Consider the following 14,759-nt stretch of genomic DNA (forward strand, 5'->3'; position numbering starts at 1 on the left):
GGTGAAGTTCAGTTGGTACTTGATCGCCGTTACAGTTGGCTTGATCTTATCGCTCTCTCCCATGCTGACAGAGGCACCGATTTGATCATTGTTTACATCCTGATTACTTTGTCTGGTGTTGTCACCCCGCGATTATTTTGTCTGCATTTGTCTGTGAAACAAGGTGCCGGTTGTTAAGTGTTTCTGGTGCTTCGATTACAGCAGAAACTGTCGGAATTCTTACAGGTCCAATCGGGGGCATGCGGGAGCTTTGCTGCTGGGCAGATCAGCCCAGCTGAAATTGACAACTCAGCCCGTTGCCATGCAACAGGTGGGCGCGTGCCGCGGATATTACACCCCAGCCAAGGCGAGAGGGAGGGAGGGGGGGATGGGTGGGGAATGAACGATGAGCGGTCATTTGACCGGGAAAACTGCCACCCTGCAGCGCCAGGGTGACGTGAAATTAAAAAAAAAACGTGGCAACTTTCCAGGCGGACGGGCCAATAACGCGCGAGGCTGCAGCTGCCCAGAGCCAGATGTAGGATTCAGAATGAGAACCGAGCCTTTCAGATCCCCGGCACTGCAACCATGGTCGCCAGCGCTATGGGCGAAGAGCCTTCACGGCAGCCGCTGCTGAGCCAGTACAGCCCCGCCAAAAGGAAGCGTCGGGACGCGGCGAGTGAGGATGTTACTCCCGAAGACAGGGCTGAAACCATCCCTGGCTGCGCCGGTGTCAGAGCGCCGGTTAAAAGACCCAAGAGCCCAAGATACAGAAAACTGAGCCCAGCATCCAGCCGATGTGACAGCGGAATTTGTGTTGACCTGTCACCTTGTTCGAGCCTCTCAGATGCAGACTGTGCCAGTCCCGCTCTTAGAAACAGCTGGCCCTCCCGCGGGCTGACTACTCAGCTTGACTTACACATTTTTAGAGAATACGGGGAGAAATGTTACGATCTTAATCGAGGATCTGAGAAGAAATTTCACCCCCGGAATTGCTTGGCACGTCAGCCGCAGGTAAGAAATAACATCAAATCGATGGAAGTATTTCGACAGCCCTTAAAACCAACCGCTTAGCGCAGAATTTCTTATGGCCCAATATAATTACTGCAAATACTGTTTATATCAGAAGTGTTGTAAGCTGCTTTTACAATTGGCCTGCTTACCTTATATTGAATGGAATAGCTGACCACACTGTTTACAGAGGCGGACACGAGTGCAGCTACCATCGCTGGCACTAACATCCAGTCACTTGTAATTCAAACATTTCCACACTGCCCCAGTACATCCGTCATATGAAATTCCTGATTCATTGGCACAGTTTGCTCCCATCACTAGCAGGGTAGCCACAAGTACACTCACCTTAAGTGTTTTATCCCCACAGCCGAAGTTTGGAAGGACGGAATCTGTACTCGGAGGACTGAGAGGTTTCCGCAGTTTAAGGGGACAAGTTGCAACAGACGAAAGAGGCACCATTATATTAGAATGAATATCTAATGACAAACCTGTCGCTCCGGATGTATATTTCTGTATGTTATTGTCTCCTCACAGGTAACTGCAGAAGACCGATGTAAACTGGTGAGCTGGCTGATCCCGGTTCACAGGTACTTTAACTTCTCCTTTGAATCTATGTGCCTCACTGTGAACATCATGGACCGTTTCCTTCAAACGACCCCCGTGGCTTCGGATTGTTTCCAACTTGTTGGGGTAACTTCGCTTCTCCTTGCATGCAAACAAGTGAGTGGCTTATTCCAGCGCCCGCTCCTGAAACCCTCTTTAAAACAGCAAGTCAAATCAATCAGAATAAAAGATGCACGTCATTTATTTCACGGAGCTTAAAATCGACTGAATATTGGTCATAAGCAATATTAAAGTGTCAATTCTGATTTAGCTATGGGAGTACCTGCTCCTTCCATTTACAGATCTGAGTCTAACGTGGTGGTTTAGGCTTCCCACAAATAACTGGGATATTTCCGCCAGCTTTCTCTCCTGAACATACTCATAGTGGGGAACATTTCCATGGGCAGAGCAGTAGTTCACCCAGAGGGCAAGTTTTCATGTGCCAGCCTAGCCACGGAGCACAGACATTGGTGGCTAGGGCGAGGATGGATGTTCCCAATGAGCTGAGTGTTGTGGTGACTTGACATCCATGGATACCTTGCGGATAGGCCATTAGATTAGAATACGGAATGGGAATTTATACTGTGACCTCCTCTCTAACACAAGATAAAATGCCCCTATAGCACCATCCCAGCTAAGATCAGCTAACTTGCCAACAAGGACATCAAACCAGGGCCTTCCTGATTGGTGTGCGGCAGCATTACTCACCGAGCCGTACATTGTGGGGAGGGAAGCAAAGTACTGCAGTGTTTTTCCAGCATTTTCTGTTTTTATTTCAGATACACTGTGGGAAGCCTGGAACTTTTTTTGTCGACAGCTTAGCACTAGGCAACAACATGAAAGGCAATAGAATACCTCATTAAACATCACTGAATCATAACTGAACAGTGATGACATGAAGTGTCACCTGATCACGCCATACTTAAGTGAAAACTAACAACGCATGAAATAACTTTCATATCTGTAGGAAACATTATAAGGGTGATTCCATAATCCCGCGTTCTCCGCAGGAAGCTGCATTTGTAATGAGCGTAGAGACTACAACGTTTTAATAGTCTGCTATATCTAGCCAGATGTCCAATTTGTGTTCATTACCAAACTAGTTTCATCGCCAATTTTCTACTTCTGAAATGTAATCATAAGACCATAAGACATAGAAGCAGAAATTAGGCCATTCGGCCCATCGAGTCTGCTCCACCATTCAATCATGGCTGATAAATTTCTCAACCCCATTCTTCCGCCTTTTCCCGTAACCTTTGATCCCCTTACCAATCAAGAACCTATCTATCTCGGTCTTAAATACACTCAATGACCTGGCCTCCACAGCCTTCTGTGAAAATGAATTCCATAGATTCACCACTCTCTGGCTAAAGAAGTTTCTCCTCATCTCTGTTCTAAAAGGTCTTCCCTTTACTCTGAGGCTGTGCCCTCGGGTCCTAGTGTCTCCTACTAATGGAAACATCTTCCCCACGTCCACTCTATCCAGGCCTTTCAGTATTCTGTAAATTTCAATCAGATCCCCCCTCATCCTTCTAAACTCCATCGAGTATAGACCCAGAGTCCTCAAACGTTCCTCATATGTTAAACCTTTCATTCCTGGGATCATTCTCCTGAACCTCCTCTGAACCCTCTCCAGGGCCAGCACATCCTTCCTGAGATACGGGGCCCAAAATTGCTCACAATATTCTAAATGTGGTCTGACCAGAGCCTTATAAAGCCTCAGCAGCACATTCCTGCTTTTATATTCTAGTCCTCTCGAAATAAATGCCAACATTGCATTTGCCTTCCTAACTACCGACACAACCAGCAAGTTAACCTTAAGAGAATCCTGGACCAGGACTCCCAAGTCCCTTTGCATTCCAGATTTCTGAATTCTCTCCCCATTTAGAAAATAGTCTATGCCTCTATTCTTCCTACCAAAGTGCATGACCTCACACTTCCCCACGTTGTATTCCATCTGCCACTTCTTTGCCCATTCTCCTAACCTGTCCAAATCCTTCTGCAGCCTCCCCGCCTCCTCAATACTACCTGTCCCTCCACCTATCTTTGTATCATCTGCAATAATAATCATTGATTATTTGTTCGGACATAGAACAGACACATAAACAGTCAGTGAGATAGATGACTAGTTAGTCTGATTTCTGTAATATTGGTTGAGGAAAGAATATTGAGCAGACGGCCAGGGGAACCTCTCCTGTTCTGCTTCAGAGAGTGCCATGGGATCTTTTACATCCATCCGGTTGGCAAACAGGGCATGGGTTTAAGGCCTCATCTGAATCACAATTACAGCACTCCCTCAGAAAATTGCTGAAGCGTGCGCTCAAATCCTGAAGTAAGACTAAATAACGGCGGAAGCTCAACATGTTGCTTTTTTTCATCTGATTCTATTTATTCCATCTCCCCAGGTTGAAGTTCACCCTCCCAAAATTAAACAGCTGCTTTCCCTCTGCTGTGATGCTTTTACTGGTGATCAGCTCCGGAACCTGGAGTGCATCATCCTAATCAAACTCGACTTCGAGCTGGCTGCACCGAGTGTGGACTTTTTTTTGGACTATTTCACCAACACGAGGGTGGAGCATCAGCAGCCACGCAGCCGGGCCGTCAGCGCTGAACGCCTAGCCAGGCGCCTTGCTGAGCTCAGCTTCGCCGATTACTCCTTCAACAGCTACCCGCCCTCCTTGCTGGCCATCTCTGCCCTGAGCTTGGCCGATCGTATGTTACATCCCAAGGAAGGATTCCAGCTAGAGTTCAGCGATTACTCGCCCTGCGTGTTGGAGGACTGTGTAGCGAAACTGAAGTTGCTGGCGGCTTTGAACGAAGAGTCACTGGCCCCCTTCCAGCTCTTTGGGCCGACAGATAATGAGCTCAGCGCTGAATTATGAAATGTTTCGCAGTTACACCCCGGTCACGTTTGTTCCCACAGAGCATTATATCAATGTTAGCCGAATAAAATTGCATCCGATTCGAATAAATTGTTAAATGCAGGTATAGAAAATACATGGAAATTGATGTGGTGGTTAGTTTACATTTATGGAATATAGCTTTAGTTTAGGTGAGAACCTGTGGTTAGGTCAGATTGTTTACTGCATGTAGATAGGAATGATAAATATGCCATTAAAATGCAGGGGTGGTGGAGGAAATAACCGAAACTTGATGACAACAATTTAGAAGTTGACCCACTTAATTTAGAACAAGTGAAACCACATCCAACCTAAATGCACTGACATTTACTATGGCAAAAAAGTACTGTAACCTGTAAATAGTGTACATGGCGACTGTATGTATTTTATATTTTATTTTAAGATGTTGAATTCACGAGGCACTATGGATTTATTTCACTAAGCATTTAATTATTTATTTAGTTTGATAGCCCAGTTTCCTTCTCATGACTAATAAATGCTTCTTGTTTACAAATCCCTCCAGTTCTCATCTGTGTTCATGACTAAATCTGGGTCAATAAATGAATCGGTCCATTTATCCAATCCTTTAATTGATTGCGTGCTTAACGCTGCATAAATGTGATTGCGTCGAGTATTCATTCCCTGCTGACTTTCTCCTTCTCCTCTGAAGACATTGGTTCATTGAAGAGCCCTCTAGCACCTCACCTATGTAGTCATCTTTCACATGTGAACCATGTCAGTGGGAAGGCTGTGAGCATTCACTGTACAGACCAAAGTTGCCATTTTCTAGATAACAATCACGAATGGAAAAATTGTGTTGTGTTTCCTTCATGTTACACTCAATTCTATGTAAGTAATGCCTTGCCTTTATAAAACAGCTTTCACAACGTCCCAAAGCCCTTTGCGGCCATTGTAAGTGTAGTCACTGCTGTCGGAAACACGCAGTCAACCTGTACACGTGTTCTCACAAAGAGCAAGTGATATTGGTTGTGGGATACATATTGGCCAGGACACAAGGGAGAACTCCCCTGCTCTTCAAAATTGTGCAACACGTTGGTTTTAAAGTCTCATCAGAAAGACAACACCTCCAACAGTGCAGCTCTTTCCCAGAACTCGATTTTGTACTCAACTTGTTGGATTGGAATTTGAACCCAATCTATGACCTCTGGGTCTAAGTGCTAATACTGAGCATTATAATGCATCTACTGCAGCCTAGTTGTGATCAGGAAACTCAGAAATTGAACCTTGGACATTCCTCACCTGTATAGCTCAGTCCCATACTGGGTTGCTTATTTCCTGCTGACGTATCAGGTAATTGGAATTTTGTAAAAGCCAAATACTGTGGATGCTGGAAATCTGAAATCAAAACAGAAAATGCTGGAAAAACTCAGCAGGCTTGGCAGCATCTGTGAAGAGTGAAACAAAGTTACCATTTCGAGTCCATATGACTTCTTCAGAGCATTGAGTTTTTGTCCTTATTTTAAGTTTCACCTTTCAGAAATAGAATTTAAACTGAGAAGAACTCAAGCTAAGGAACAGCTTTTCAATGATAGATAAACAAATTGAAATCTGGACAAGATCTATATAGACCATCCTGTATGTATTCATATTTAAACCTTTCCATAATTGTCAACCACAATATTAGTAATACCACATCATTTATAATCATTGTACAATATGGTTGTTTGATAAATCCAAACAGGTTTATTTTAGACTGGAGCACAAATAAATGGAAAGTAATTAGTATAAACTACTGTAAAATATTTTTTAAAAATAGCAAACAGACAGCCGGCATAAAGTAATCATGCATAGATGCAAAGAAATGAATTGTATTTATCCATCTCATCCAAAGGATATCCTAAAGCTCTTCACCTCCCAATAATTCATTTCCCTCACTAAGGATATGTAGTCAAACTGCTAAAATAGAACCTACTTCATTCTGGGAAATCTGGCAGTTCTCCCAGAGTTTCCTTGCTGCTGACAAACAGAATGAAAATCATTATCCCTGTATCCTTAAACAAAAAATCAGTATTTGTCCCATTGACCATTCTTGAACTTTCCACAAGCCAGAGTTAGAACCAACTCTGAACTGAGAGTGGGTTTAGCAGAATGATAGTGGGGTTTAGGGGGTTAAATTACCAGGACGGGTTGCATAAACTTGGTTTCTATTTATTTATGTTCAATCTCCTAGTTCTGGTAAAAGCTCAAGATCCGAAACGTTAACTATGCTTCTCTCTCTCTCTCCGGAGATACTGCCACAACGGTTGAGAATTTACAGCATTTCCTGTTTTTATGTTAAATTTTCAGTATCTTCAGCATTTTGCTTTTGGTTTATATTCACCTGCATACAAGATCAAGGTATAGCCTGATCGAAGTGTTTAAAATGTTAGAAAGGATTTGATAAAAGGATTTGAAAGGATTTTAAACCAATTCTTCTGGCGGGGAATCAAGAACTAATGGACATAATATTTAAACAAAATACTGCGGATGCTGGAAATCAGAAACAAAAATAAAAATAGCTGGAAAAACTCAGTAGGTCTGACAGCATCTGCGGAGAAGAATACAGTTAACGTTTCGAGTCCGTATGACTCTTCATCAGAACATAATATTTAAATTCAGGAGCAAAACAAGGAAGCACATTTTCACAAATAAAGATACTAGAAACTCTCTGCCTCCAAATTGTGTGGATGTTAGGACATTTGGAGCTTTCAAGGCTGAGCTAAATTTTTGTTCGGTGAGAATATCAGGGGATATGGAGTAAGGGTGTGTTAATGGAATGGAAGCACAAATCAGCCATGATCTAATTGAATATCGGGGAAGGCTGGAGGGGCTGAATGGCCTACTCCTGTTCCTAAAGCTCTCCTGTTGCTCTTGTCATGTTGATACCTGATTAAAGAAAGGCTTTATTGCAGCAGGCTGATTCAGTCTCATTTACTTCCCATTCAAATACCAATGATCAATAATTTCCATATATAAAGGAAATAATAATAAAAAAGAGATTGCTTCCAAATTTTAATAATTATTATCCGTTCCAAAGGAAATAGAAACCCACAGAAATACAAGCTCTCTCTCACCTTTATCATTTAATATTAATGGACTTCATGTAAACACAACTTTACAAATAAAAGTTACCCCCGAGGTACATTACTAAGTTGTTATTGACATTCAATCAGTTCCTCATTTTGTACACGTGTTGGCTCAGCCCGACTCCTGCACAGCAAAACATTAAATCAGCATCTTAAATCATTCGAAGTGTTTTTGTGTTTATTTACATACATTACAGCCAGTACTTTATTTTAAAAGAACCCTTTTTCCATCTCACATCCACCACTCCTTAAAAGGACACACCGTAAACATAATCGTATTACAATAAGAAAAAATATCATTTTCCCAAATAATAATGCAGTTTAATAGCAATAATTAATAACTTCTCGATAATACGCATTTGTACTATTCACTGTCTTGAAAGCGTTAACATTTGGCTGTGTTAAATCAACATATATTAGGTTCTGAAGTACTTTCATGGCGGGATTGTTTAGTGTCCACACTAATATCACTCTGTCAGACTGACAAAGCTCGGTAATTGCCCTTTACGATGATCACCATGATCCGATCTCTCGGGGCTGAAAGTACAAACGCTTTTCGCGCTGTCATGTAACAAGGGACTTGGGTTTAACGTCGGACCTCGTTAAGGGCTGCATTTCTGAACATTTGTCCAGTTGTGTAAAATTACAGTTGAGGTGGCGCCAATGGGTGAGAAAAGGGCGCAACGCGGAGTATTACAGCAGATTAAGGAAACGAATGGTCTCTGGAGGCTGTGGCAGTTTAAATGTAGCGCTCTGGCCGTGCACAGATTGACTTGTCTTTAAGGCGCCACCTCTGGCGCTCCCTCTGCCTGTTTGGAGAGGACATTAATTGCTCCTTTCTGCTACAATTAAGCATCTCCAGGGACGCTAGTCCCGTAGAGACGGAATGGGAAGGGTTTGATTGGGTGAAGCAAATAACGGTGCATGTTCCTGCTATAAGACCAACATCGTTCCAACCGACAGTCATTTTATTCGTTAGCTTTAGGTCATTTAAAACATAAATGATCAACTTACCAAGCATAATTGATAAGCCTTCAGAGTATATAACACAGTAAAAAAAATCGTATTCATTGATGCTAAATAGAAGTGAAAATATATCTCTCTTATATTGTTTTAACTGAAAAGCCAGTGGAAATGCAAAATGGAAGAAAAGTCTTTGGAGAAATTTACCCGAACAGGATGGTGGAGTTGCCGATCCGCACTTCTGGCAAAAAACAACCAAAAGTTGATCAAAAGGTACACACCCCTACTTAGCGAATCTTTAAATCGTCCCTTAGTGAAGAGTTTAGTCATCGGAGAGTCAAGTGCGATTTCTCTTTTCAAATTGGTTGTCAGTGTTGGGGTATTAGTTATACTTTATATTTCTGTATAAGTAAACTGCCCGATTAACAATTAACTTACTGCATGGTGATAGGAATTGTTTTAGGAAAACTTGCCGTTTTAATATCATCTTAGGTTAGTTATAAACGGACAATTCTCCAATCAGTACATTTCTTCTATTTAATGTAGAGTTGATATTTTAATTTCAATTCTCCGTCTTTGTACGCTTCTGAATGCTTATTATTGATGCATTTGAACAATATACATATTTTAATATTTAAATTATATTTATAAAAAATACTGCTTTTTATTCTCTTTAAATAGCTATTCCCCTGCGATGTGCAGAAAGATCACCACAAGGTCCACGGGTCGACCTCGCAGGTGACCATTTATTCCGAAGCAACAGTGAATACACCAGACTCAGGTACAGGCAGCAGTTTTATTCGATCCTTTGGACACACATATGTACATCGTGTCATCTTTATTCAAAACTCAGACCGCTTTGTTTTTAGCATTCGTGACTATAGATGAAACGGTATGGCAGGATTTGGCTGATTGCACATCAGGTCTACACCAGGAATCTTCAAATGAACCCGCTCCGCAGGTGTGTGTCGCGGCTGGATTATTCTCATTCGTCTTTATCGTGTGTGAGTGAGCGAGAGAATATGTGCTTTTAGCTTTTAGCTTTTTGTTTTTATTTTTAGAATATGTTGCTGTCTGAGAGCGAATGAGTGTATGGGAATACTTGAGTTGGCGAATGCACCAGTAATTGTGTGTGTGAGAGATTCTGTGAATGAATGAGATAGTGAGAGTCTGAATAGCTAAAATGAGAACGAATGTGGAAGTCTGAATGAGTAGATGAGTGTTAATCAGAGAGTGCATTGTGAGTGTGTGTGTGCATAAGTGAATGAATAAAAGTTGTATGTGTAAGGGAGTGCACTAAATAGTTGAAGATGCATGAATGAGATTGTATATGAGTGTGTGGATGAGTGTGTGAGCCAGTTAGTGTATGTATAAGCAGTGAGAGTATATGAATAGGAGAATGTGTATGTATAATAATGTATGTGAATAAATAGCAAACCTACTGAGTGTGTGAATGACTGAGTTGTTAATTCTTTGTGTGAGAGTAAGTAGCTTTACAGAATCACAGAATTTTTACAGGGCAGAAGGCGGCTATTCGGCCCGTCGTGTGTGCACTGGCTCTCCTAATGAGCAATTCACCAAGTGCCATTCTTCCACCTTCTCCCCATAATCCTGCATACACTTCCTTTTCAGATAACAGTCTAATTCACTTGATTGAACCAGCCTCCAGCACACTCTCAGGCACAGTATTCCAAACATTAGCCACTCGCTGCAAGCTTTTCTTCATGTTGCTTTTGCTATGTTTGCCAATTACATTAAATCTGTGCTCTCTGGTTCTCAATCCTTTCATGAGTGGGAACAGTTTCTCCCTATCTACTCTGTCCAGACCCCTCATGATTTTGAATACCTCTATCAAATCTCCTCTCAACCTTCTCTTCAAGGAAGACAGTCTGAACTTCTCCAATCTATCTTCATAACTGAAGTTACAAACTATTCTCATGAATCCTTTCTGCACTCTCTCCAATGCTTTCACATCTTTCCTAAAGTTCAGTGGCCAGAACTGGATGCAATACTCCAATTGAAACTGAACTAGTGACTTATACAATTTCCAACATAACCTTCTTGCTCTTGCACTCTATGTCCCTATTAATGAAGTCTAGGATACTGTACGCTTTATTAACCACTCTCTCAACCTGTCCTGTCACCTTCCATGATTTATGCACATATACACAGAGGTCCCTTTGCTTCTGTACCTTCTTTAGAGTTACAATATTTTATATTGTCTCTCCGTGCTCTTCCTACCAAAATGAATCACTTCACATTTCTCCACATTGGACTTCACCTCCCATTCCCCCAATTCTGGATTATCCTCCTCACAGTTCACAATGCTTCCAAGGGTTCATTTCATCTGCAAATTTTGAAATTGTGCTTTGTACACCAAGGTATAGGTCATTAATGTATATCAGGAAAAGCAAGGGTCTCAACACTGACCCCTGGGGAACTCCACTGCAGACCTTCCTCCAGCCTGAAAAACATCCATTAACCACTACTCCCTGTTTCCTGTCACTCAGCCAATTTTGTATCCATGTTGCCACTGTCCCTTTTATTCTATCAGCTATAACTTTTCTCACAGGTGTGTTATGTGGCACTGTATCAAATGCCTTTTGGAAGTCCATGCACACCACATCAACAGCATTGCTCTCATCAACCCTCTCTGTTACCATTTCAAAAAACTCCAGCATCTTAGTCAAATACGATTTTCCCCTAACAAATCCATGCTGGTTTTCCTTAATTAACCTGAATTTGTCCATGTGGCTATTCATTTTGGCCCGAAATATTGTTTCTAGAAGTTTTCCCACCATTGAAGTCAAACTGACTGACCTGTATTTGCTGAACTTATTTTTACTCCCTTCTTTGAACAAGGGTGCAACATCTACAATTCTCAAGTCCTTCGGCACCAACCCTGAGTCTAAGGAAGACTTGGGCTGACAAGCGCAAGTAACAGTCGCTCCACACAAGTGCCAGGTGATGACCATCTCCAACAAGGGAGAATCCAACCATCGCCCTTTGATGTTCAATGGCATTACCATCACTGAATCCCCACTATCAACATCCTGGGGGTTACCATTGACCAGAAACTGAATTGGACTAGCCATATAAATACTACGGCTACAAGAGCAGGTCAGAGGCTAGGAATCGTGTGACAAGTAACTCATCTCCTGACTCCCCAAAGCCTGTCCACCATCTACAATGCACTAGTCAGGAGTGTAATGGAATACTCTACTAGCCTGGATGAGTGCAGCTCCCACAGCACTCAAGAAGCTTTACAGCATCCAGGACAAAGCAGCCTGCTTGTTTGGCATTACATCCACAAACATTCACTCCCTCCACCACCGACGCACAGTGGCAGCAGTGTGTACCATCTACAAGATGCACTGCAAAAATTCACCAAGGCTCCTTTGACAGCACCTTCCAAACCCACGACCACTACTATCTAGAAGGACAAGCAGACTCATGGGAACACCGCCACCTGGAAATTCCCCTCCAAGTCACTCACTATCCTGACTTGGAAATATATTGCAAAATCCTGGAACTCCCTTCCTAACAGCACTGTGGGTGAACCTACACCACATGGACTGCAGCGGTTCAAGAAGGCAGCTCACCACCACCTTCTCAAGGGCAAGTAGGGATGGGCAATAAATGCTGGCCCAGCCAGCGAAGCCCACATCCCGTGAATGAATAATAAAACAAAATTATTCTTACCCTGTATTGTTCTTTGTCCTTTTCCATGGTCGCCTTAAACCTTATGATACAATGATCACTCTTCCCTACATATTCTCCAGCTGACACTTGATCCACTTGGCCCACCTCATTCCCAAGAACTAGGTGTAGTAGCGCCTCCTTTCTCATTGGACTGGAAACATACTGCTGTAGAAAAATCTCTTGTATATAGTCTAGGAACTCTTGCTCCTCACTGTCTTTTACACTACACCTATCTCAGTCTATATTTGGATAATTAAAGTCCCCCATTATAACTACTTTATAATTCTTGCACCTCTCTGCAATTTCCTTGCAGAATTGTTCCTCTACATCCTTCCTACTGGCTGGTGGACTATAGGTTACACCGAACAAAACCAGTCGGCCTCTACAGGTCTGATCTCCATCAGAGCTGGTCCCAATGTCCCAAAAATCTAAAGCCCTCGTTCTTGCTCCATTTTTCCGGCCCCACCTTCATCTGCTTTATCCTCCTCTTTCTATACTCACTTGCTTATGGTACTGGGTTTAATCTGGAGATTACTACTTTTGAGGTCCTGCCTGCTAATTCCCTATGTAGCTCCCTAAATTCAGACTGCAGGGCCACATCCCTGTAATTTGTACCAATGTGGACCATGACTGTTCACCCTCCCCCCTCAGGGTATTCTGCAACCATTCAGTAACATCCTTAACCCTGGCACCAGGGAGGCAATTCTGGATTCACATCTGCAGCCGCAGAAATACCTATCAATTCTGCTAAATGTTGAATCACCCATCAGTAGGCTTATTCTGTGTAAGTGATTGATTTATCCTGTGTGTGTTTGTGTATGTGTGAGAGTAAATGGTTTATTCTGTGTTTGTGAATGCTTTATTCTCTGTGTGTATGCACATTCAAGTATGTGCACAGACCACTGGGTACTGCTTCCATCTTTTATTCTGTTGAATTATTCAGATCATATTATTTAAATTTAGAAAAAAAAAAATTCTGTTCTACAGATTATACAGATGTTGTGAGAAATCACATTTCTAAATATGTTTTGATTACAATGTTCATTTCAGAAAGAATATTTAATTACCTTTAATTATGCATGTTCAAATTATGGAATTCATGACAAAAAAAAACAAAATCAAGTGCTTTCGACCCTCCTGCATAAGTGCCTTTATTCTCGTTCATGGAAATTATTGTTTTTGTCAGTTAGAAATGTTTGGCTTTGAGGATCACCATCTAGAAAAGCTGTTAAGTGATGAAGTAGGTTAATAAATTTAACCAAATGAAATTTAGTTTCGAGAACTTTAGCCTAATTCCTTTCTATTGCAGGCTGTTTTTTACATTATATCTAATGTTGATGTTACACTCAGCTTGAAAATAACATCTAAACTTAAATTGTCATAAGATAGTTGAGCAGACAAGTCATAGGTCCTTCATTCCAATCCACGTACAATAGTAAGAGCTCAAATATTTTGAAGATTATAATTTGAACACTCATCAGAGTTCAAAAAGACTTATCATTCATCTTCTAGTTTTGTCTATATGTCACAGGAAAATTATCGGTCTATAGTGCATAACACACAAGGCACATGGGACAGTAAAACTGAAAAATTCAAATTCCTAAACATTATGAGGTGAATTTCCTTTGGATCACTCATCCTCCAGAAACAATGAAAATGAAAAGGGATAGGGAATCATTTATGCCAGGTCTTTATCTCCACCAGTACTGGGATTTCCAGTATTACCTTGAGGAGCAGTGAATAGGTGTGTACTTGAATTAGGTGCAAACATTAGTAATGAAATGAGGTGGCAGGTGGAGTTCATAGCTGGTATACCTCGCCTTCTGCTGCAACTGTCTCTGGGGTGTTCACACAGTGCTGTTGAGGGTCTGGGTGGTGGATGGGGGCAGTGGCAACCTAAACATGGAAACTCATTGCTGATATCTTTTTCTACTGGTGCTTTCCTCCACAGCATAAGTTTTGGATGTAGAGCTCCTCTAGCTGTTGCTGTCCAGCAGCTGTGGAAAGGCTAGTGGCCAGGAATGCCACTACAGGCTTGTCATGCCTGCAGCTAAAATCTTGTTTCCTCCCACTTATTCCCAGTGTAAGATCCTGCCAAGGGAGGACCTGTGCCTATGGTAGAAAACATTGGGTTCTTTATGTCTCTCATAGGTGTAGTGTACTGCTGAGGCGCTGTTCTTCACTGTTGCCTAGTGGTGATGGGAGAGGAAAATTAGCCCTGTATGTTAAGTTTTATTGTCACTGCGTTCTAAGTGGACTGTTTAACAGCTTAATCCATGCAGTGATTCTGTAATTTGTTCAGCTAATGATAGTCATCAGGGAAATATCCATTCCGTGCACGGTGAACAGTATAAATAGGAACAGTGCTTGATAAAGGGCCATTACATTTAAATGTAGCTTTGTGATTTTGAATTTTTGATTCCTGGGATCCAGTAATTGCAAAAAGAAAAGGTTGATAGTAAAACCAGTTATGGTACAATGAATAGAAGTACAATTTTGTTGTAAGATACAA

General features: G+C 41.8%; 1 protein-coding gene across 1 annotated transcript; it reads left to right on the forward strand.

Moving 5' to 3' along the window:
* The first annotated feature begins 465 nt into the window (after positions 1–465).
* Positions 466–5,013, forward strand: ccno (cyclin O). Its single transcript, XM_078557366.1, has 3 exons — positions 466–993; positions 1,528–1,713; positions 4,002–5,013. Exons 1-3 carry the CDS (start codon positions 568–570, stop codon positions 4,476–4,478), a joined length of 1,089 nt encoding a protein of 362 aa, XP_078413492.1. The 5' UTR covers positions 466–567; the 3' UTR covers positions 4,479–5,013.
* Positions 5,014–14,759: the final 9,746 nt, after the last annotated feature.

This window comes from Cetorhinus maximus, chromosome 1 (genome assembly GCF_964194155.1).
Source record: "Cetorhinus maximus chromosome 1, sCetMax3.hap1.1, whole genome shotgun sequence".
NCBI classification, from domain to species: domain Eukaryota; kingdom Metazoa; phylum Chordata; class Chondrichthyes; order Lamniformes; family Cetorhinidae; genus Cetorhinus; species Cetorhinus maximus.

Bases quoted from the DNA above. Each gene is read 5' to 3' on its own strand.
- ccno (XM_078557366.1), top strand. From the start codon at position 568: ATGGTCGCCAGCGCTATGGGCGAAGAGCCTTCACGGCAGCCGCTGCTG. The intron at 994-1,527 runs GTAAGAAATAAC...GTCTCCTCACAG, and splicing joins GCTTGGCACGTCAGCCGCAG to GTAACTGCAGAAGACCGATG. The intron at 1,714-4,001 runs GTGAGTGGCTTA...CCATCTCCCCAG, and splicing joins TTCTCCTTGCATGCAAACAA to GTTGAAGTTCACCCTCCCAA.